At 41.3% G+C, this 25529-nt stretch overlaps 1 protein-coding gene and 1 long non-coding RNA gene across 5 annotated transcripts in view; one reads left to right on the top strand and one right to left on the bottom strand.

Annotated features, from left to right (window-relative positions):
* The window catches only part of LOC110520292 (guanine nucleotide-binding protein G(o) subunit alpha), a 150542-nt gene extending 140325 nt beyond the window's left edge, over positions 1 to 10217 (top strand). For 2 of the 4 annotated variants that reach the window (XR_016491961.1, XM_036974925.2), the window contains 2 exons: positions 277 to 430; positions 969 to 3846. Coding sequence is in view for 3 of the 4 variants with exons in the window: in XM_036974925.2 (XP_036830820.1) it covers positions 277 to 430; positions 969 to 1156 (342 nt within the window). In the remaining variant the exon portion in view is untranslated. Of the gene's footprint in view, positions 1 to 276; positions 431 to 968; positions 3847 to 6235; positions 6390 to 7806 lie in introns of those variants that run through there. The other 2 variants (XM_036974922.2, XM_090220772.1) reach the window with 2 other exon arrangements.
* On the bottom strand, positions 9252 to 12132 carry LOC149985460 (uncharacterized). The gene is made up of 2 exons (XR_016491991.1): positions 11186 to 12132; positions 9252 to 9438 (listed from the first exon to the last, which is right to left on the bottom strand). It is a non-coding gene; the product is annotated as an uncharacterized LOC149985460 (long non-coding RNA).
* Positions 12133 to 25529: the final 13397 nt, after the last annotated feature.

Genomic DNA, 25529 nt, shown 5'->3' with positions numbered 1-25529 from the left:
TCCCAGGATGCTGCGTACTTGTCATACTTAACATATTACCATGACACTGTGACAAACAGGATAATGATAATGAAATAATGTAGACACTGTATTTTATAATGTTCTGGGCTCTTACGGGAAACTCCTGGAAAGGGCATCTACAGTTTAGTTTCTGTTCTGCTTTGTAGTTTCCTGTCTTCACTTGATTCTTCTCTTATTGTGTGTGTGTGTGTGAGACATAGTTAGAAAGAGAGCCACACAGCAGACTGACTGACATGTTGTTTTCTCTACCCACAGAACCGCATGCATGAGTCTATGAAGCTGTTCGACAGCATCTGTAACAACAAATGGTTCACAGACACCTCCATCATTCTATTTCTCAACAAGAAGGACATATTCGAGCAGAAAATTAAGAAATCTCCCCTTAGTATCTGCTTCTCGGAGTACACAGGTAATTGATGAAGAGTGGAGGCTGCTGAGCTAGGAGAAAAGAGAGGGATGTAGTAGCAGCAGGAGGGACAAATAGAAGAAGGGCTAGTGTGGGAGGGAGAAAGGCTTGAAGAGGGATGATTAGCATTTGGAATCAGAAGTTACTCATCCCTTACCTGGCATGACTCCATGTTATCATCTTAGGGCTTATAGTGCAGAGCAGCCAAGGAGTCTGTCTGGCCTGCTGTACTCTCTGTGTAAACCAAGGCCTCCCTCCACAGTTACACGATAATCCAGCCACTTAGAAAGACATTTGGTTTTACATTAGGTGTGAAATATTTGAAAAAACTATATATATATTTTAAAATCCATTCTTCAGTTTTTCTTGTCCTCATATCCTTCTTTTGTTTTGTCTGCTTTTCTTCCACTTTTATTTTCCTCTTTCTATTTATCTTTTATTTTATTCACCCCACCTTCTTTCCACATCCTGCCTCTCTCTGGTCCTGTAAATATATTTTCTCCATTTCCTCTTTCTCTTGCCCTTTCAAACCTTTCTGCAGGCGCGGACACCTTCATAGAGGCAGTGGGCCACATTCAGTCTCAGTACGAGAGCAGGAACAAGTCCCTCCACAAGGAAGTGTATGCCCACGTCACCTGTGCCACCGACACCAACAACATCCAGTTTGTGTTTGACGCTGTCACCGACGTCATCATCGCCAACAACCTGCGTGGTTGTGGCCTGTATTAACCCCGAGGATAGACCCAATGTGTCCCTGGATTGACCCTTCTCCTCCACTTTTCCCTCACCCACATATCAAATTAATTCACCTTTTAGATTTGTTAAATATTAAGACATTCCGTTGTATAAAGAGAGACAGCTGTATTTTGTGCCTCAGGCATTGAACATCATCAGTCGAAGTGAATACAGGAAAGAGATATAATCCTTGACTGGAACAATTAGTTTAGTGTCATAAAGAATATACATTTTGACAATCACTCACCTGCAAAACTGTTCAAGACAATCTGGACATCCATGGTGAATCACATTTCCGAAGAAAGAATGCAGAGATTATAGACATGCATTTGATACATTTGTAGCAAAGTCGTGTTAGCGGTAGGTTATTTCAGAAGATATGCTGTTTTACTAAAACACTAAGGCATTTATTGCTGTTGTGTAACCGTGTGTAAGTGGCATTGGGTCACCACCAGAGATAAACTATCATCTACAGGTTACAAGGAAAACTGCTCATCTTTACCAACAAAGTATCTATTGTAATTTGGCATTTTGCTTATTGAGTAATAGTCATCTAATATGAAAGGAATTTGTGCCTGGAAGGTTTTGTGAAACACTTAAGTTGGAATTGGAGTTGATGAGTTGGGGATTTGTTTGCGGCTAATGGAAGATGGTACTGTATAAATAATGTGAATTTTTGGGTGGATTTTTTTCTTCTGTTTTGCTTATATGTCATGTAGGTTCTGAGATTTTAGTCTTGGAAGGCTTTTTTTTGTCACTAGAAGTTTTGTGAGATTCAATGATTGGGTTTGAAATGTGTAAGGTTTGAAAGTACAACCAAATATTTAATTTACACTGTAGTGGCCTTACTGAAGGGTACATTTTTACTAAACAGTGTAATTGGGTAAGAAATGGAGACCATTTATAATGCAAATTGGCAGGAGTGACAATCAACATAGTCACTGCCTGAAGTTGAGTTAGAGCTGATAGTTAGAGATGTAGAAATATTCAACTGTCATATTTAGTCTATAATTTCCTGTTGCAGTTTAGGTGCCTCAGCAGTCTCAATCAAGCACTTGGAGTTGTTTACCTTATGGTGATTGGCCTGGCTATGTCAGTAGCTATTTTATCTTACTGGTGCCAATGCCATATTTAATGGGAGAGTGAATAGGCTAAGGAGCAGGACGTTTCTGTGTGTGTTAGAGCAGATAAAGTAGTATCTGTTTGTGGTATACTGTAAGAGAGAGGATTAGGTATCTGTGGAATAATTATCCAGAAAACAGCTGTTCCATTCCCCATTACACAGACCCTCAGGGAGGACACCAAATGTCACAACACCCTCCCTGTTCTTCTGCCAAATAATGCCAAACCACTCTAAGAAGGGTCAAAACTTCTTGGTTTCTTGCCAAATAATATGCCGCTTCCTAAATCGGGAGGTGGTCTGATACCACCCTCCTCGTTTAGCTGTACAAAAACCTGTACTCGTTTCTTGTCATGGCTGTAGGAATCGCCATCTCTTAGAAAGTACTAATTTGTCTGCCTCACAGCATCACACCCATGTAGGTGCCGGGTGAGTGAGGGTAGGGAAGATGTTACCATGATGATCGTTCTTAGCACCACACCTGCCTTAGCTGGTAGGTGCAGCCTCGTGTGTTAGATGACTCTGATACTCTAGTCACTGCAGTGATTCTAGGGGCTCTGTCAAATATTTGTTGACTGTACTGCTGTACACTAAAATGTCATTGCAGTAAGATACTGTGTGTTGCTTCGGTAGATGCACAGGACATGGGAGGCAAAGGCTTGTGCCAACCCTCAGGCCAGTTAGTTCTCCACAACAGGACATGAACTCTAAATTGTCATGAGCAGACAAGTTCTCATTCTGTGCCAAATCTGTTGAGACAGTGTTCATGTGCTACATTTGACATTTTATGAACAATAAGAAGCAGGGGAGAATGACTGCCCCCTCTCATTGAAGCCACAGAAGTTCAAGGCCTACTGTGGTACTTGTGGTGAATCTTCATGTAAAGAAATGTATTTTTTAAGACAATCTTGGTACCAATAATTGCTTCTAATACACCAGATGTATGTCCTTAAACCGATTCTTTTACAATCGCACACGGAACAAGTTCTAAGTATAATTTAGTTGCTAATTGCAGCCTGCAGTACCCCGGTCGACCTTCTACTGGAGTTACTCAGTGAGAGGGGGCAACACTGAGCTATCCTGCAATGCCACTTCCTGGAGTTGCTCAAACTACGCATGTTATATCTTGTGTTATATCTATATCTTAAATAATGGTGTCACATGATCAATGGCCTTGTCCATTCATATATACAGTCATTGAGTATGTTTACATGCACACTAATAATTAGATATTAAACTGATTATGGCAGTAGGCAGATTTTGCAATAGTCATGTAAACACCTTACTCTGCTTATCTTAATCGGTGTCAGGTCAAAATCAAAGTAGGCATATGCTGATTAAAACACCTGGTTTTCTGAGCAATCTTTTGAATTATTAGGACATGTAAACATCTTAATCGGCGCTCCAGCTGTGTATTTGATCTGTGCATGTTCTAGCACCTGCCAAGCGAGCCTCCTTCTTCCGCGAATGAAGTGAGCGGAACAACTGAATGTAAGCGCCTTAAGTAGTTTTCATATGCAAACTTTTTATGACTGAAATCAGAATAAAATATGTTTCCCAAAAATGACATGGTCACTGTGGTAGAATGTTTGTTTTGATTGGCGGTTTTCTACATTTATCAGAGTGCCATCAGGTAGCCTGATTTCAGATCTGTTCATGTAAACAGGTTTATTAGGGAAATCGTTCTTCTTGCAAAGCATTTAAACGTTTTAATCAAACTATTATATGAATCTGACTATCCACGATAATGGAATTATTGTGTAGATGTAACCGTACTCATTGATAAGAAGCATGTACATGCTGCGCTGTCAGCAAGCTCTCAGGTTCCCAGCTGGAGTTATAATCTCTTCTTTACCAGAGACTAAACTAAGACAGAAGCCATCAGATTCAGATTCTGGAGGGCATGTGTATGTCCCAGAGCACACACCCAGACAGTCTGTCTCTCTGCTCATCTTATAGCATTGCCTTAAACCTGACTGATGGCAAATAAAGCCTATGTCCAGGGCAGAGAGAACGCTGGGTAATAGAGTTTATGTTCACAGTAGTGAGACTGATGGATAATGAAGTCTTAGGGCCAAGGTAAAGAGACAGATTTGTAAGTGTGTCTGTCTGCTGGAGAGAAACAGATGGGAGGTACAATATGTTGCCCTGATTAAACTGGATCTCAGGTCTAGTGGGTACTGAGAGAGAGAGATAGTAGTGAATATCATGTACAGCAGTGAAGTCCCCTGATGTAATAGAGATCAACCTTGGTGAAGGCTGAGATAGTTCATGTACCGCAGGTACGTAGCTGTAGTACAGTTGATTGGGTGTCAGCCTCTCCGAGTCCCCAGTTTGTGAGTCCCAATCCTCTCTTTCTCTCACACACACACACACACACACACACACAAGCTCCCTATCACAGCAGGCAAAACATACCAGTATTTTGACTGCAGCCATAAATAATAAAACAGTCGGCACAATAGAACTTTGAAAAGCAGAATTCTTAAATCCTCCTTCGACTTTCCCCGAATGCATTTCACCTTGTGTTACACAAAGACTGCCTCTGCATCAGCATGGGAGGAATACATTGGAAACTATTCTCTGGAGCTTACCACAACCCCCATGAAGAAATTCAATTTACACCCCACACAAGCAGCACTAGGATGCTGACAGTACAGTACGTCATGGTATGATTGAAGTACCTGTTTTCTAGTAGGTGTTGTTTGTGTCTCACTGCTGTAATTATTGTTGTTTGCTCATTCGCTTCTTTCGTTGTTGTGATTATTTATTGAAGGCTGTGTTTATATGAAGGAAATAATAAAGCAGCCCATGAAACTGTGTCTGACCCTCCCTCCCCCTCCCCCTCCCCCCTCTCTCTCTCTGATCAAGTTTGTGTATGCACTGTGCAGTGAATGTTTTGCTCTTCCTGTCTATCTGTCTCTGTCTGTCTGTCTGTCTCTCCTTTCTTTCTTTATTTTATTTCTTTCGATTCAAAGTGTTTTATTGGCTTGGGATATGTATGCTTACATTGCCAAAGCAAGTGAAATAGATAATTAACAGAAGTGAAATAAATAATTTAAAAAACTCTCTCGCTCTCTGTTTTCTCTTGTCTAATGGGAATGCTACTGAACTACTGTCCTTTGCACAGCACACTCACACAGTAACACACACTTTACACTAACACACAATGATTCACACAGTAACACACACTTTACACTAACACACAATGCCTTACACAGTAACACACAATGCCTCACACAGTAACACACACTTTACACTAACACACAATGACTCACACAGTAACACACACTTTACACTAACACACAATGACTCACACAGTAACACACAATGCCTCACACAGTAACACACACTTTACACTAACACACAATGCCTCACACAGTAACACACACTTTACACTAACACACAATGCCTCATTCAGTAACACACCATGCACACTTACAGAAACACAATATTTAACTATTTCTCTCCATCCTCTTCCTTTCTCTCTCTCTGTATGAATCTTGATAAGAATGGCAGTGAATGAATAAGTCGTCTGGTCTCTTTCTCTCCCCTGCCCCCTGTCTGTCAACAGGATCATTGTCAGACACACATCCACTGACCAAAGCAGCAGCTGCCAGCTGCCTCTCATTATGCCACATTCTGATTCTAACTATTCCATGTTCTTTATCGCAGAGCTCAATTGTTCTGATTGGTTCAACTCAGTCACACGATAGACCCTTTCTTCTCCTACGTAGCAGTCTCTATCCGGGTGCTTTGCGATGCTCACTCTCTCTACTGTCGGCTTACTGTCCTCAAGTCATGAAGCTTGGTTAAACTATTCCTGCTTGGTTTTTATTGCTCTGAGGCTAACCTTTCCACGTTCTCTGTTTCTCTCTCCCTCCCTCTCTTCTTCATCCTTGCTCTCTCTTCCTCCTCCCTCTGCTTCTATCCTCCTTTCCTCTCCACTGCAGAATCGCATGCACGAGTCTCTTATGCTGTTCGATTCCATCTGTAACAACAAATTCTTCATTGACACTTCCATCATTCTCTTCCTCAACAAGAAAGATCTATTTGCTGAAAAGATCAAGAAATCTGCCTTGAGTATCTGTTTCCCTGAGTATACAGGTAAGATGTTGTACCTTTGTAAATGTCAGAATTGGCCAAAATATATTTGCTAGCTGAAAGCCTGCTCTTTAGTCTGCAAAATCCACTTAGGTCTTGACCATGTGATGTTGAAGTGAGTTGACATTGTGGTACATACAACTGAGGGGATTACAAATACTGTATTTAGTATATCAAAATCAAATAAAATGTATTTGTCACATACACATGGTTAGCAGATGTTAATGCGAGTGTAGCGAAATGCTTGTGCTTCTAGTTCCGACAATGCAGTAATAACCAACGAGTAATCTAACCTAACAATTCCAAAACTACTACCTTATACACACACAAGTGTAAAGGGATAAAGAATATGTACATAAATATATTAATGAGTGATGGTACAGAACGGCATAGGCAAGATGCAGTAGATGGTATTGAGTACAGTATATGAGATGAATAATGTAGGGTATGTAAACATTATATTAAGTAGCATTGTTTAAAGTGGCTAGTGGTATATTTTACATCAATTCCCATCAATTCCCATTATTAAAGTGGCTGGAGTTGAGTCAGTGTGTTGGCAGCAGCCACTCAATGTTAGTGGTGGCTGTTTAACAGTCTGATGGCCTTGAGATATAAGCTGTTTTTCAGTCTCTCGGTCCCTGCATTGATGCACCTGTACTGACCTTGCCTTCTGGATGATAGCGGGGTAAACAGGCAATGGCTCGGGTGGTTGTTGTTCTTGATGATCTTTATGGCCTTCCTGTGACATCGGTGGTATAGGTGTCCTGGAGGGCAGGTAGTTTGCCCCCGGTGATGCGTTGTGCAGACCTCAGTACCCTCTGGAGAGCCTTACGGTTGTGGGCGGAGCAGTTGCCGTACCAGGCGGTGATACAGCCCGACAGGATGCTCTCAATTGTGCATCTGTAGAAGTTTGTGAGTGCTTTTGGTGACAAGCCGAATTTCTTCAGCCTTCAGCCTCTCCTCCCTCCCCTCTCTGACAAGGGGAGATGGTCAACCATAGCCCGAGAGAGAATAAAATCACAGCCACACTTGAGCAGTCATGGAGAAAGGATGACCAGTGAGAGCTGTCCCCATCTCTGTACGCTTAGGCACAGACAGACAGACAGACAGTCACCATACCATTTCTTTTCCCGGCGTTAGAGAGCTGCCCACAGGGACACATTATTCTGCCTTCCACATCTGACACACACAGCCAAGCCATTGTGACTGTATCCTCATGTTAACTGAAGTCACATGGGTTACCACACCAGAATGTGATTGTAATAGAGGTAATCATCTACATAGGAGAATATAAAACGTATTCAATGGAATTAGTTTAGGCCCTGAAAGTTTTTCCTGTTGCCTTTCTCTCCGTCCTATCTTCCCTCCCTCCCTCCCTCTTTTTTCCCTCTTTCACATTTTGCACTGCCTCCCTGCACAGGTCCTAACACCTATGATGATGCAGCTGCCTACATCCAAGCACAATTTGAGAGCAAGAACCGCTCGCCCAATAAGGAGATCTACTGTCACCTGACGTGTGCCACGGATACAGGGAACATCCAGGTGGTGTTTGACGCTGTCACTGACATCATCATCGCCAACAACCTGCGAGGCTGTGGTTTGTACTGAGCCCTGACCGCCCCTCGCCTCACCTCTGGAAATGATTCTAATTGAAAATGCAACTTGGTAAATAATAATAATGATTGTTTTAAAATAGGCATACGTATATATCAATATATATATATATAATGTTTTTAGTTTGACTTCAAAGAGCTGCCAACAGAACTGATTTCTTATAGAAACCCAGCTTTTAAAGTTTTAGAACAAAGTTGAGAACTTGTTTAATGTTTGTTTTCTCCACTTCCCAACTGTGTCTTTTTGTTTTTAACAAAACAACCCTCACTTGTTTTACATAATGTCTTTCTTTTTGTCATTTTTGTATGTTTTTGTTTATCATATGTATATTTATTACATGAATCTCAGTCCATTGGCTGACCTGTACACGTTTGCCTGAGTGCGTTACTGTAGTAATGATGTAATGACGCTAAAAAACATTTCTTGCTCTAACAATGGCTATGACAGGTATGATGGTCATGAGTACCACAGTCAAGATCAGTTGAAACAAGCTGATGTGTTTGTGTGTTCCTGTCCTCTTTACTTTCTTATGTACCAGACTTGGTTGTCATGGTAATCCTAGAAATTCTGTTCAGCTATTTGATCGTTGAGATCAACAGAAGCACCCATCTTTTTTCTTTGTTTTATCCAATCCCTTCCTGTCACTCCGGTGGGCCTTTGCCATTGGCTGTGTGGATTTTGGAGCAGTGAGTCACAGCACGTGACCCCAAGCCTCTAAACCAATCAGATATCTGAAAGCTGCCAACCCCCTGAAAATGACAGGTTTGGAGATGGCCCTAGGAACACTTTGTTACTGTAATGAATACCTATTAACACTAGCATGTAGGAACTTCTTTTTTTATTACCATTGATTCATTTATCATCTGTCCCACACTCACCACACACCTTGTACTCACCACACACCTTGTACTCACCACACACCACACACCTTGTACTCACCACACACCTTGTACTCACCACACACCTTGTACTCACCACACCACTCACCACACACCACACTTGTACTTTATTCCTCTACTTTATCATCTTTATTTTTTTTCTAGCGCCCCCATGGTTTTCTTGTTTTGGGTAGTCCACTTGCTTGGTAGTGGTGTCCCTGTCACTCCTCCTGACACAGATAGCATGATTGACCCATCAGCCTTTGTATAAAGAGACAGTTAAATGCTTCACATAGAAAATGTTGAGATTTTTTATTTTTTATCCAAAACAAAGGTCAAAGAAAATTGAAAAACCGAAGAAGAAAAATATCTAAAGACAACAGCATCATAAAGAGACAACCATCTTATGGACTGGGAAGGGCTGAGACGGGAGGGAGTTAGGGAGGCCAACCAACAGCCGTGCTGACCAGTGATGTGGAGATTTCAGGTCAAGGGTCATTGGGCTGGCTGTGTTGTCTTGGTAGAAATCTGTAGATCCTTGGGATCTTTTCAATGTAGAACTATTCAAGAAAAAAAAAATTGACAAAAAAGTATGATTATGACAATAAAAACAAAAATGAAAAGGACAATGATAATAATTACAATATCAATGATAATGATGATTCTGTATTATTATTAAAGTATATTTCTTGTGCTTTGTAGCTACAGAACATTTATTTCTCTCTTTCCATTTAAAGAAAACAGTTGGCAAGGGTTCCCGTGATCCATTCTTGAGCTGTTCTTACTGACTTACCCATGTTTATGAACTGTACTGATTATTTTAGCCTGTTCTCCATGCAGTACAGTGTCTTTACTTAGCCTGACTTATATATATATATATATATATATAATATAATTGATTTTTATTTTGGAAGAACCACTTTGGAGCACATCCTGCCCCGTTGCTGGGCAGGGTGTCCACACGGCTGTACAGATTCAAGCTCTTTCTTTTACTTTTGGGGAATTGTACTCAAAACACTTTCCAGGTCTTCATAGAAAAGCACAGCTCTCACTTCACACAAAGATTTGGAAAGATGTATCTCTCCTACCTGTCTGCTTTCTTGATTTACATTTTTTTAAAGAATACTGTGTATTATTACACAAACCAGTTTGGCATTACCTTTCCTTTGTTCCCCTCCTGTTTTATTATCCAGGCTTTTTATCCCAGTGAATGCTTTTCTGTGCTGCTTTTTTCTCACTCCTTTTTAGTGAATGGTTGTTCTTTCATGTGGGATGTTCGTGCTGGAATACCAATCGAATGTAGTGTTTACATTAAAACCCACAGTTTTCATGACTACAACTTGGGGCCTTCTGATTCTTATTGTCACTCATAAGTACCACCTTTTCTTCACAGACCTGATATCTTCTGGCTACTGACAAACAGCTAATAAGATATACAAAACCTTGTCAAACTGAACAAGGGAGGAAAGTAGGAATGTAGGAAACTAACTAACTACCAATCATTCCACAATGTTAAACTAGGTTGGATCTGAATTTTACGTTAGAATGAGTGTGTGATGGTGGCCTATGTTAAGTGCAGTATATTTGTAGGCTGAGGAGGGAGGGTGAGAGAGGATGAAATGATCACTTCGCCGCCATCCATTCCCCTGCTTCCTGCCCCGTGCAGGGAGGATGTCCTGCTGCTAGCTGACGTCTCTGCTGGGATGGGAGTAGAGGGAGCTGGTTCAGCCTAGGGGGGGCAGCAACACCTCACACATAGGCTACACGCACTATGCATTACGCTGACTCCCTCACACACACACACACACACATACATACACACACAATGTGAGCACACACACACACACCATCCATGAAACTAAAACACAGACTATCCATGAGCCCAGAGTTCCCTGGTCATACATTGTAACTTAAAACACATCAACATTCTAGTATCAATTCTGCCATTTTTCATGGATGGGCAAAAGAACAAACAGCATGGCAAATCAGAGAAATTAAGTATTTAGTGGAATAAGCCAGAGAGACATGCCATAAATGGGGCTCAGTTTCTGATTGGGCAGACTGCTGAGGCTGCAAGTTCAGTAGGTTCAGCCATGGCACAGAGAGAGATGGAGAGAGAGCAAATGATGGTGGCTGAGAAGAGGGAGATGGTAGATAGGAAGTGAGCGGGGATGGAGATTGACAGGGTGATTGATTGAGTGATAGATTAAATACAGGGGTGTGTTGAGTTGCAGTTGAGTGTCTTAATCTGTTGATTAGAGACTTGAGCTTAGACAGTGCAGAGTTAAAGATCATTAATAGTTTTACCAGAAGGCCGTTCATTTTAAATGCTTGACTTCACAAAAATCATCCTGGAACAGTAGATCAGCGATCTCAGGCTCCTAAACGGTGTTAGATGATGGTTTGATGATGGTGATGCCAGATAAAGGTGATGCAGTTGATGCCAGATAATGGTGTTACAGTTAGCTTGCTGGAGCTGATGTTATCCTCTGCCTCTGTAGCCTGTGATGCCAGGTGATGGGGTTGGCTTGCTGGCCCTGATGTCATCCTCAGCTCAGTCTCTATGTAGCCTGTGATGCCAGGTGATGGGGTTGGCTTGCTGGCCCTGATGTCGTCCTCAGCTCAGTCTCTATGTAGCCTGTGATGCCAGGTGATGGGGTTAGCTTGCTGGCCCTGATGTCGTCCTCAGCTCAGTCTCTATGTAGCCTGTGATGCCAGGTGATGGGGTTGGCTTGCTGGCCCTGATGTCGTCCTCAGCTCAGTCTCTCTGTAGCCTGTGATGCCAGGTGATGGGGTTGGCTTGCTGGCCCTGATGTCGTCCTCAGCTCAGTCTCTCTGTAGCCTGGACTTTCAACTCCTCCACAACTAACATCCACCCACTTGGGTGATGCCTCTGCTGCTGCTACAGCGCAAAAAAGCCCACCACACATCAGTCCAGAGCAGTAGTCATCCTCACTATGAGCTCTCTGCCATTTTCATAATGCAGTTAGGTCTAATTGATCAAGAAGAGAGATGCATCTTTTAAAAGTCAACCTGCCATCAGTCCTTCAACTCCGATGTGTCGTGCTTAAGAACAGCCCTTAGCCGAGGTATATTGGCCATATATCACACCCTCTCAGCAGTGTTGCCAACTTAGCGACTTCGTCGCTATATTTAGCGAGTATTCAGACCCCTCTAGCGACACATTTTCCAAAAAATCGACAAGCAACAAATCTAGCGACATTTTCTGGTGTTATTGGAGACTTTCTTCTTACTCTTCTCGACGGCACCACCCCCGGCCCCACCCCTGGCCCCACCCCCAAAGCACTCACAGGCGGCGCAGCAGTCAGAGCAGAAGATGTTCACCCCTCCGTGTCCAGACTGAAAATGAATCGCGCATGCGGGAAGCCACCGCTGGCTGATCCCGCCCTGACTTACTTTCAGGGCGGGATGTAAATGTAAAATGTTCTTTGTCTAAAATAAATCACTGCACAAAAATAAATCACTGCATTTGACTCACACAGCCTCAGTCACTTACTCACCTTATCCACTGTGTGTGCCTCTCTGTGACATAAGCTAAACATCTAGCTGGCTAACTCATCATGTCTCAGTCTAAAATGTACACTCAAAAATACAGAAAGGAGTGGGAATCAAACCCTGAATTCAAAGGCTGGTTGAAGCCGTTTATTGGAGATGATATACGGGCATACTGCCTGTATTGTAAGGCTGATTTCTACGCCAAACTTAGTGATGTAAAAAAACATATGACAACTCAAAAACATACTCAAAAGGCAAAGCCTTATAACAGTTCCACCCAAAACAAGCTGACATTTATGGTTAAAAAAATTGACTCTGCAGAAAAGGCTGAGGCCACCATGGCATTAGCTATCGCTGAACACTGTTCCATGCTGGCATGTGATCACATTGGAGAAGCATGTACAGCTGCTTTCTCAGACTGCTTTCTCAGTGTTTCTAAGTACCTGGGGGCTGTGATAAGGTACTTTAGTGACACCAAGCAGACAATTGTAACAACATTTCTGGGGCTTGTTGAGTTGGAAGGAGGAGATGCCAAATCTATAGCCCGTGCTGTTGTGGCTTTCCTCGAGAAGTGTTGTCTTAAGAAAGAGAAACTCCTGGGGATAAGGACTGACAATGCCTCTGTTATGACGGGGATTAACAATGGGGTCCATAAAGTGCTGAAGGAGGAGTATGGCCTCAAATATCTGGTTCTTATTCGCTGTGTGTGCAACACCCAGCAGCTTGCTCATTTGTAGTTCTAAACATATTTAGGGTGTTCTTTACTCACTTTTTGTCTCTCCCACGACCTACAGCGTCCATCACAATTACATGCACATGGCCAATTATGCAAATTAGGTGATGCCGTCATTTAGCAACTTCTAGCGACTTTTAGGACAACCAATAGCTACTTTCCTTACTGAGGAGTTGGCAACATTGCCTCTCAGGCCTTATTGATTAATTATATAACTGGTTATTTGGATCCTGGATGCTGATTGAACGAGCAGCATTCCAAGTTGTGCTGTATTGGCCATCACAGACACCGATGCCTGCTAATAGTTCCATCTTAAAATTAGCACTGTGCCTCCATAAGAATATCATGTTCATGTTGCTGTCCAAATAATCTCTTGTATTTATCTGAACTTGCATATTATTTCCCGTTGTTTCCAGCCTAGCATTTAGTTTGGTACAGCAGGGGTTAGTTAATATAAACCTCGCTGTCTGCCTGTCTGTAGTACTACACATAGAGTGAACAGTTCCCAGACGAGACAACTTTTTCTGAGCCAGTCGAAATCACGCATCAACGTCATAATCATGGACATATCCAAGTAGCAACCATTTTGTTTAGAAAGTTATTTTGCATAGCGGCTATGCAAAGATAATGAAGAACTGGGTCGCATCTGTAGCAACCTGTAGCAATCTGTAGCAACCTGATTTATGTCCGGACTATATCTTCTTGTGGAAGAATTAAATTGTAGGACTTATCAAAATAACGTTTTAATGAAAATACACTATATATACAAAGTATGTGGACACCCCTTCAAATTAGTGGTATCGGCTATTTCAGCCACACCAGTTGCTGACAGGTGTCTAAAATCGAGCACACAGCCATGCAATCTCCATAGACAAACATTGGCAGTAGAATGGCTATTGCGTCGGGCCGAACAACTACATTTACCTGTGACTATATTCATGATACAGCACTGCCCCGCGTGCCTTATTGCTGAATTGTGTGATGTGTGAGAAAAAATATTTAATCGATTTTGAATTCAGGCTGGAACAAAACAAAATGTGGAATAAGTCAAGGGATATGAATACTTTCTGAAGGCACTGTATCTCTGGCCATCTTCCAATGGGTTTAGAGTGTCAAGGTGTGCACGTTTTGGTTTTTTGCTCCAATGCTACACAGTTTATTCGATTTGTCCAAGCTTGATGATTAGTTGATTATTTTAATCAGCTGTGTAGTTCTAAGGTAAACATCTAAATGTGCACCACTTGGGGTCCCAAGGACCGAGTTTAAGAAACCCTTTGCTTAGCATGAGAGACTGTTTTATCACTGTTGGAGAGAGAGAGATAGAGAAAGAAAGTTTATTGTTCCACGCGATTCAATTGGGGAAGAGACTTGTGGAGGACAACATCTTTGCTGTTGCCTTGTTTCAAAGATGGCACTAGCAGAGGGGTGGCTAGCTTACTGGAAATGGGTGCTAAGGTCTGAGCTCTGTGTATCAACTGCACCACCTTCTGGTCAAAAGGGTAGCCTAATGTTGGTTTGTCGCCTTACCTCTCTTGGGAGCCGATTTCGACTTAGGAATTTACACCTTTCCTATGCACACCTTCCCTACGCACTTCTCAGTATTTGGTATTCAGACTTACCTTATTAATTTGCGAAACATGCTCTGCAGGTGTATCTACCTTGTGTGCTCTGAATACATTTCATTCAACCACTGAAAAACCCCCGAATTGCTGGCCAACAGAGAGAACGTGTTCAGAATGTAAGGGATCAATTAAAGAAAGTAATCTAAATTGTTTCAGCACCAATTGGTAGATTTAAAAATACTTTGATCTTGTAGATTATTTACTGTAGGTTTAGGAAAGTATTTATGAATCATAAAAAAACAGCGTTGGAGAGCCTTTCAGAAGGAAAGAAAGAAAACAATGGTTTGATTGATTCTTCAACCCGTGGTAATGTTGGATGATTAGTGTTTACATAGAATTATAATAGGGAGAATAGTGTACAATAGTGGGCATTACCCTTGTCTATTGCCTGGATTAACTATGGAGCTGTGTGATGACAGCCAAGTATTGTGTCGTGTCGGGTTCAAACTTTTATGGCTTTGTCTGTGCTCCACTCCATAACGTCTTTTTTTATATTATCAACTGTTACTAAAGATCCTCAGCAACAACCACACGGCCGTGACAGCATTTATAGAGGAAGTAAATTATGGTACTGAAACAATGTAATTAAATGGAATGATTGGCAGTTGAATATGTGTGATTATTGGGCCTACTAATGATCAATACTGATAGTGGATAATATTTCACATGATAGAAACAGGAGACTGCAAGTTAAAATGCCATACAATTTAAATGATGCATAATGGCACATAATTTCATAGACTTTACAGTGGGAATGTTGCTATGCTGATATGCTTCAGTTTGCTTCCGTATGACTTTTTGTCTCCAGCGACTATAAGGTCAAATTATTTAAAAACGAGTGTCATTTATATATACAATTCCCTTATCCAAACGGATTACTCATTTACCTAGGTCTTATCAATAACTCTTTTCAATTTGCAAATGACAGTGCATGGAGAATGGTGAAAAAATTAAGTAGATGCTTTTTCCACTTGGAACCGGTAGGTTCACTATAAATTATTCCAGGTTTCCTTGCGCGTAAAGGTAGTGGAATTATTAGGGAATTAAGTGAAGGTCAGAATACAGCATATCTGTAGATACTCCACCCCAAAGGAATAGTGAGTGAGTGAATAGCATGCTTTTCTCGTGCTTAAATCCAAGATCAGAATACGCATAGAGAGAAAAGTGAATAAAAAGGGAATTATGTTCCATGTACGCGTGCTTAACTCGGTGATGAAGTACTGTAGCTACACTACATGGCCAAACGTATGTGGACACCTGCTCGTGGAACATCTCATTCCAAAATTATGGGCATTAATATGGAGTTGGTCCCCCCTTTGCTGCTACAACAACCTCCACTCTTCTGGGAAGGCTTTCCACTAGATATTGGAACATTGCTGCTGGGACTTGCTTCCATTCAGTTACAAGAGCATTAGTGAGGTTGGGCACTGATGTTGGGTGATTAGGCCTGGCTCGTTCCAATTCATCCCAAATGTGTTCAATGGGGTTGAGGTCAGGGCTCTGTGCAGGCCAGTCAAGTTCTTCCACACCGATCTCGATAAACCATTTCTGTATGGACCTTGCTATGTGCATGGGGGCATTGTCATGCAGAAACAGGAAAGGGCTTTCCCCAAACTGTTACCAAAAAGTTGAAAATACAGAATCGTCTAGAATATGTATGCTGTAGCGTTAAGATTTAGCTTCACTGGAACTAAGGGGCCTAGCCAGAACCATTAAAAACAGCCCCAGACCATTATTCCTACTCCAAACTTTACAGTTGGCACTATACATCGGAGCAGGGAGCGTTCTCCTGGCATCCACCAAACACAGATTTGTCCATCTGACTTCCAGATGGTGAAGTGTGAATTATCACTCCAGAGAACGTGTTTCCACTGCTCAAGAGTCCAATGGTGGCAAGCTTTACATGGTTGGCATTGTGAGTGGTGATGTTAGGCTTGTGTATGGCTGCTTAGCCATGGAAACCCATTTCATGAAGCTCCCGACGAACAGTTCTTGTGCTGATGTTGCTTCCAGAGGCAGTTTGGAAATCGGTAATGAGTGTTGCAACCAAGGACAGATGATTTTTACGCACTACCCGATTCAGCACTCGGCGGTCCCATTCTATGAGCTTGTGTTGCCTACATTTCGCGGTTGAGCCGTTGTTGCTACTAGACAATTCCATTTCATAATAACAGCACTTACAGTTGACGGGGGCAGCTGAAATTTGTCGAACTGACTTATTGGAAAGGTGTCATCCTATGACGGTGCCACGTTGAAAGTCACTGAGCTCTTCAGTATGGGCCATTCTACTGTCAATGTTTGTCTATGGAGATTGCAAGGCTATGTGTTTGATTTTATACATGTATCAGCAACGGGTGTGACTGAAATAGCCGAATCCCCTATTTGAAGGTGTGTCCACATACTTTTGGTCATGCAGTGTATGTACAGTGCCTTGCGAAAGTATTCGGCCCCCTTGAACTTTGCGACCTTTTGCCACATTTCAGGCTTCAAACATAAAGATAAAACTGTATTTTTTTGTGAAGAATCAACAACAAGTGGGACACAATCATGAAGTGGAACGACATTTATTGGATATTTCAAACTTTTTTAACAAATCAAAAACTGAAAAATTGGGCGTGCAAAATTATTCAGCCCCCTTAAGTTAATACTTTGTAGCGCCACCTTTTGCTGCGATTACAGCTGTAAGTCGAACATAACGTTTTGCATTGTTGCCAAAAAGTTCAATTTTGGTTTCATCTGACCAGAGCACCTTCTTCCACATGTTTGGTGTGTCTCCCAGGTGGCTTGTGGCAAACTTTAAACAACACTTTTTATGGATATCTTTAAGAAATGGCTTTCTTGCCACTCTTCCATAAAGGCCAGAGTTGTGCAATATACGACTGATTGTTGTCCTATGGACAGAGTCTCCCACCTCAGCTGTAGATCTCTGCAGTTCATCCAGAGTGATCATGGGCCTCTTGGCTGCATCTCTGATTAGTCTTCTCCTTGTATGAGCTGAAAGTTTAGAGGGACGGCCAGGTCTTGGTAGATCTGCAGTGGTCTGATACTCCTTCCATTTCAATATTATCGCTTGCACAGTGCTCCTTGGGATGTTTAAAGCTTGGGAAATCTTTTTGTATCCAAATCCGGCTTTAAACTTCTTCACAACAATATCTCGGACCTGCCTGGTGTGTTCCTTGTTCTTCATGATGCTCTCTGCGCTTTTAACGGACCTCTGAGACTATCACAGTGCAGGTGCATTTATACGGAGACTTGATTACACACAGGTGGATTGTATTTATCATCATTAGTCATTTAGGTCAACATTGGATCATTCAGAGATCCTCACTGAACTTCTGGAGAGAGTTTGCTGCACTGAAAGTAAAGGGGCTGAATAATTTTGCATGCCCAATTTTTCAGTTTTTGATTTGTTAAAAAAGTTTGAAATATCCAATAAATGTCGTTCCACTTCATGATTGTGTCCCACTTGTTGTTGATTCTTCACAAAAAAATACAGTTTTATATCTTTATGTTTGAAGCCTGAAATGTGGCAAAAGGTCGCAAAGTTCAAGGGGGCCGAATACTTTCGCAAGGCACTGTATATCCTAGATCCTATTCACAAGGGGGAGTTCTCATAGACTGCCATCAAAAAAAGCCTCCATTTCCCACTTCTTTTGGATAATAATTAGATTGTAAGGCTCATATGAATGTCATGCTTAATATAATGTTTGTGTCATCATTGCAAATCAATTGCAATATACTTTTTTAAAAACACTTAAACCAGTTAAATGACTGTTTGGCTAGCTTATTACCAGACTTTGTCAATGAGCGTTAGTATATTAACAAAAACACAGTGACATAAACTTTTAAAACATGGAGCATTGCATTTACTCACCTGTCCGCCACATAACCTACACTCACGTAGACATAGAGACATAAGACAAAGACACACACACAAACACTATGCGCTCATCTATCAAGACTAGTTTGTGATTGGAAAGGCTGAGACATCTTTGAGCTCAGGGTGGGAGGTGAAAAGTCAATGCAGTATTATCACACAGGTTGGTCCCATAGACGAGACATAACATAGTAATTCCTAACATATCATACAATTGCAAATTCCTAACATATTGTACGAATTGCAATTTGTAACATGTCATACAAATTGTAAATCGTAACATATCATACAAAATGGATGATGTCGAGCTACAAAATAACACATAGGCTACCATACCAAACATAGAAAATTCATACTACTTTGAGTGTCCCGGATTTTCATTTACTGTGCTACATCTATCCCTAAGTTCAAGTTGCATCACATGCTATTTGAGAAAGAGCTGTTCTCTCTGGGTCTTGAGGCTCAATACAGTAGGCCAGGGTTCCCTGGCAGCCACAGATGGTTTTATTTGGTCCCGAAGTTTTCCGAGCTTTATTTCAATTTTTTTTTAATTTTCATGCTCGTAAAAGACTGTAAAAACAACAGGACATCAGCTCCATGTGATTTTAGTTTTGGGAATCTGTTCCCAAGTATTCACATGCAAAATAGAGACACGTGATCGTATACAAATGTAAGCAAGGTTTGAAATGATTATGTTTTAGTCAAATGTTATATCTGTTTGGGCTTCTTGCGGTCAACTAGCAGTCTGCCAGTTATTTGTAATTATATTCCAGCCCCCTGACAATCAGCACAAGAAAAAGTGGTCCAACAGCTGAATCTAGCTGATGATCCCAGCATGCTGTGTCTAAAGGGAACAGTCAGAGTGTGGGGCGAGTGAATTCAGAGTCTCGGAATGCCCCAAAACTCATGTACCTCATTCCCTCATTCCTGTCCATCCCCCCATCCCCCAGCCTTACATCACACACTAACCAACAGGATATTTATAGCACAGCAGAGCTGTCTGCCTGTTGCTAGGAAACCGCCTGCTGCAGAATTCTCAAGCAAGCGGCCTTCGCCAAAATGTTGCCACAAAGTTGGAAGCACAGAATCAACTTGAATGTAATTGTATGCTGTAGTGTTAAGATTTCGCTTCACTGGTACTAAGGGGTGTAGCCGGAACCATGAAAAACAAACCCAGACCATTGTTCCTCCTCTTCCAAACTTTACAGTTGTCACTATGCATTGGGGCAGGTAGTGTTCTACTGGCATCCGTCAAACCCAAATTCGTCCGTTGGACTGCCAGATTGAAGTGTGATTCATCACTCCAGAGAATGCGTTTCCCCTGCTCCAGAGTCCAATGGCGGCGAGCTTTACACCACTCCAGCCGACGCTTGGAATTTCGCATGGTGATCTTATACTTGTGTGCGGCTCCTTGGCTATGGAAAACCATTTCATGATGCTCCGAGAAAAAGGCATTGTGCTTACGTTGCTTCCAGATGCAGTTTGGAACTCGGTAGTGAGTGTTGCCACCGAGGACAGGCGATTTGTATGCGTTCCGTGCTTCAGCACTCGGCGGCCCCGATCTGTGAGTTTATGTGACCTACCACTTCGTGGCTGAGCCGTTGTTGCTCCTAAACGTTTCTACTTCACAATAACAGCACTTACAGTTGACCAAAATTTGACGAACTGACTTGTTGGAAAGGTGGCATCCTATGACGGTGCCACGTTGAAAGTCACAGAGCTCTTCAGTCAGGCTATTCTACTGCCAGTGATTGTCTATGTAGATTGCATGGCTGTGTGCTCAATTTTACACAAGCAACAGGTGTGGCTGAAATAGCCAAATCCACTCATTTGAAGGTGTGTCCACATTTCGGGGAGGGTGGTGTCATCATTATTGAATGATCCATGAATGAAGAGAAATGTTTATCTCTCAAGGGTCAGGGCCCTCAACCTGTAGTTGCTAGGGAAACTACCTGAATGTCTGCTTCTTCCCAAGCTCAGTAACACACTGATTGTCCTTACATATTTGACTGTGTCCTGGAATTTTTTATTTTACCTTTATTTAACTAGGCAAGACAGTTAAGAACAAATTCTTATTTACATGGCCTAGGAACAGTGGGTTAAAACTTCTTAAGACTGAAATCCCGTCAACAGGATTGATATGACAATAGCCAATGAAAGTGCAGAGCGCCAAATTCAAACAACAGAAGTCTCATAGTTAAAATTCCTCAAACATACATGTATCTTATACCATTTTAAAGGTAATCCTGTGTTTAATCGAGGCGAAAGCACCACAAACGATTGTGTTAGGTCACTGCCAAGTCAGAAAAATTCTGTCATTTTTCCAGCCAAAGAGAGGAGTCAAATAAAAGCATAAATAGAGATAAGCACAAATAGAGATAAAATGAATCACTAACCTTTGATGATTTTCATCAGATGACACTCATAGGACTTCACACAATACATGTATGTTTTGTTCGATAAAGTGCATATTTATATTTAAAAAATCTCAGTATACATTGGCGCGTTATGTTCACTAGTTCCAAAAACATCCGGTGATATTACAGAGAGCCACATCATTTTACAGAACTACTCATTATAAATGTCGATGAAAATACAAGTGTTAGACATGGAAATATAGATACACTCCTCCTTAATGCAACCAATGTGTCAGATTTCAAAAAAGCTTTACGGAAAAAGCAAACCATGCAATAATCTGAGAACGGCGCTCGGAAAACAAATAGATATATCCGCCATGTTGGAGTCAACAGAAATCAGAAATAACATTATAAATATTCACTTACCTTTGATTATCTTCATCGGAATGCACCCCCAGGAATCCCAGTTCCACATTAAATGTTTGATTTGTTCGATAATGTCCATCATTTATGTCCATATAGCTACTTTTGTTAGCTCGTTTGGTAAACAAATCCAAAGTCACGAAGCGCGTTCACTAGTTGCAGACGAAATGTCAAAAAGTTCCGTTACTGTCCGTAGAAACATGTCAAACGATGTATGGAATCAATCTTCAGGATGTTTTTAACATAAAATGTTAATAATATTCCAACCGGAGAATTCCTCCGTCTTCAGAAAAGCAAAGGAGCGTGAGCTACCTCTCATGTGAAATGCGCATGACCAGTGCGTGACTGCTGGCAGACCTCTGACTCAATCTTCTCTCATTCTCCCCCCTTCACAGTAGAATCCTCAAACAAGTTTCTAAAGACTTTTGACATCTAGTGGAAGCCTTAGGAAGTGCAACATAACCAATATCCCACTGTGTATTCAATAGGGGCTGAGTTAAAAATCGACCAACCTCAGATTTCCCACTTCCTGTTTGGATTTCTTCTCTGGTTTTTGCCTGCCATATGAGTTCTGTTATACTCACAGACATCATTAAAACAGTTTTATAAACGTCAGAGTGTTTTCTATCCAATACTAATAATAATATGCATATATTAGCAACTGGGACTGAGGAGCAGGCAGTTTACTCTGGGCACCTTTTCATCCAAGCTACTCAATACTGCCCCTGCAGCCATAAGAAGTTTTAACTGCCCTGTTCAGGGGCAGAACAGCAGATTTTTACCTTGTCAGCTCGGGGATTCAATCCAGCAATCTTTCAGTTACTGGCCCAACACTCTAACCGCTAGGCTACCTGCCGCCCCTTAAGGAAAATTCAGTGAACAAGATTAATGTTTGTGCTGTCTCTCTCCCTCTCTCTCACTTCCCTGCCCTCCCTCAATCTGTGCTGTATCTCATGGGAGAAATCCTCATTGAATCCTGCTTTGAATAGACATTAGTTTATATAAACAGTCGAGCTGAGCTTACAATATACCTGATGGGCATAGCTGTGGGAAGTAGGGATGCAGCACCCTCTGAAAAATCTGAATAAAAAAATCTGAAAAGACAAACCCACACCTCCACCCCCAAACTACTTCCTGGAGCTATGCTAATGAACCAAAATGACGATACATTTCTCTTGAGATGTTGGTGGGAAGTTCTCTTTTGCAGCACAGGCCACTGGTCTATAGTTGCACAGTGGAAATAACTGATGGTATGGTTGTGTTCCCTCTGGTGGACAGAAATGCTACTACAATTCCTTACAATGAAAATATATTATCTAATATTATATCTATTATTATATCTATATCTATATCTATTATATATTATTATATCTATATTATATTATATCTAATATTATATTCTAATGGAAATTCAGAAGTGTACAAAACACATAATAAAGTTTAAGTTTTGTGAAATAGGGTATGCATAGGGTATGCATCACTAATGATTCCTGTTATTACATTTGAACATCTTGGCCATGTTCTGTTATAATCTCCACCCGGCATAGCCAGAAGAGGACTGGCCACCCCTCATAGCCTGGTTCTTCTCTAGATTTCTTCCTAGGTTTTGGCCTTTCTAGGGAGTTTTTCCTAGCCACCGTGCTTCTACACCTGCATTGCTTGCTGTTTGGGGTTTTAGGCTGGGTTTCTGTACAGCTCTTTGACATATCAACTGATGTAAGGGCTATATAAATACATTTGATTTGTTATTTAATAAGTTTCCAAATATTGTAAAATAATTTGTAAAATACGAATATCCACCCTATTAAATAATAATTGCACATCAACATCTAAGTCAATATTTTGATATGTAATTGATCGTTATATCATGGGGAATGCAAATAGTGTATTTAGATTGGCCAATCAAATAACTTCCCAACGTTTTTTTTCAGCCATTATAGCCTACATCTATCAACATATTCTAAAAGTATTTGTCCTGTCCTAGCATGAAAGATTTCCCGCTCAAAGTCATGAAGTCCATATCTATATTTTGTATCAGTGTGTGATGTTATTTTTGTTCTCACGAGGAGATTGTCAGACTAACAGACTGCCGCTGCGCACGACTCCAACCTCGTCCAGTCTAGCCGTCTGACCTCGAGACACCCCTTCCCTTCAGTTTCAGAGGGCGCCGCTCTAGCTGCAGTTTGCGCGACTATTCTGTGCGGTGCTTGGGAGGCAGGGAAGCCGAGGAGATTCGGTAACATCATTAATTATCCCCGGCACTGACACGTGGTGATTCTCAGCCTCTTATGTAGCTCGATATGCTCCGGTTAATACCTTGTGATGCCCATGGCAGCCACAATATTCAGATGTTATCTTCATTTCCACCGTCTATCTACCATCTTGTCCTGCATCAACAATCATACATGACAACAACAGTTTCATCAAGTAGAATATGACCTAAAAACCGGGCCAATACTACTATTCACACCAACTCAATCTGCCTTTCTGACTGCAGCAGTCAGGGCCAAGTGAAATATAAATAATGAAATGGTCCCAGTAGAATTATCAGATAGACATGACTTTTAAGCCTATCTATGAGGTTCTAGGTTTTCAGGCATTTCATACTACAAAGTGAATGACAAATATACACTACCTTTTTCTCTGTTGTTTGCCCTTTTTACCTTCCTGTTTTTATTTACAGCGTTTCCCCTTTAGTTGTTCTCTGCTGTCTACCTGGCGGTGACTGCAGAAGATGTGTTCAGACATGTACAGCTGAGTTTAGATCCTTTGAGTTTAGATTCAAGTTGGAGTGTTGGCAGTCAAGATACTTCAAAGCACCTCATTTCATATCCAGATTTCACATGATCATTATTTAACAGCCGCACAAATACAATACTGCTCTTTAGTTCAGTAACGGGGAATGTGTTTAGTCAGCTCAGCTCTGTCTGTGCAGCTCAGCTGCTTGCTTCACTTGACGCTATTTAATATTTAATACCAAACCTGAACTATAGTTTTTGCAAAACAAGAAAACAGGCTGTAAATAGGGCCTTGAATAGCAATAAAATATGATGATAGTGAATCATTTTAATACATGTCAGAACATTTCAACTGCAGTATGATATTTTATAGCAGAACCAGTGTATTGCCTGTCTCTCCCTCTCCACCAGAGCTCTGCCTCTGTGTCCATCCTGTTGAGGAGGATTGGAGCAGACACTCAGCTCCTGACTGGGAAGCCGTCTGTCAGAACGGTGGTGACCCCAGAATATTTAATTACTTAATGAGCATTTTGTGGTGCTATTAAAGCACTCACACGCCCCATTTGGCCTCAAGCCTTTCCTTTTAACACATTTACTCACTCAGAATCTCAATCCAATGTGCATCAAATAAATGAATCTGCAATTAAAAGCAGCAATGCCCAGAAAACACATACTGTATGTGATTGGTTCAAATTGCCCAATCACAGTCAGTCTAGTTGTCTGCCACATAACTGCTGCCCCCTTGATTAAGAGTTGTCTTGTACGTAAGTGCTAAGTATGCAGACATCACAAACCCAAGTGATGAAATGTTTCTTCATATTTCTTCAATGTTTTATAATTTATGTTGATTTTAAAGTTGGAATTATGGAATGGGCCATTCGCCCTTCGCCACTGATATGTCTATTTTGAACCCATACCCTCCTCAAGGACATAGTGCTTATAGATTTGTACACCACAGCAGAAGTCACACCAAACACACTGGACAACATCTAAACTGTTTGTCAGTGGTCAAGTTCATCATCACACTTGGAGCAAACATTGTTTTTCAAAACATTGTAACCACAAGTGTGTCCGAGGCGTTAGATAATTCATGTTGTACAACATTGAAAGCAGTGGAAAAGTTTATTGAGTGAAGGAATAACTTCAACCTTCGAACAGGACGAGGACATGGTCTCTCGTCATTGTGTTGCTCTTGCTTTCCCTCAGTGTTTTTCTCCCACTCCCTGTCCCCTCCCTCTGTCCTCAGGGAGACTAGTTAAAAACACATACTACAAACATTTCACAACATTAGTCATCTATTTTCTATGAGTTTCTTTTAATCAGAATAATCTACAGAAATGTAATGAATTAGTATATGTGGTTAAGTATAGTAATAAACTCCTCTA

The sequence above is a fragment of the Oncorhynchus mykiss genome, chromosome 1 (genome assembly GCF_057628025.1).
Source record: "Oncorhynchus mykiss isolate SJ-2025 chromosome 1, ASM5762802v1, whole genome shotgun sequence".
NCBI lineage: Eukaryota > Metazoa > Chordata > Actinopteri > Salmoniformes > Salmonidae > Oncorhynchus > Oncorhynchus mykiss.
The sequence above is the reverse complement of the archived record's forward strand: the minus strand, read 5'-3'. Positions and strand labels throughout refer to the sequence as shown.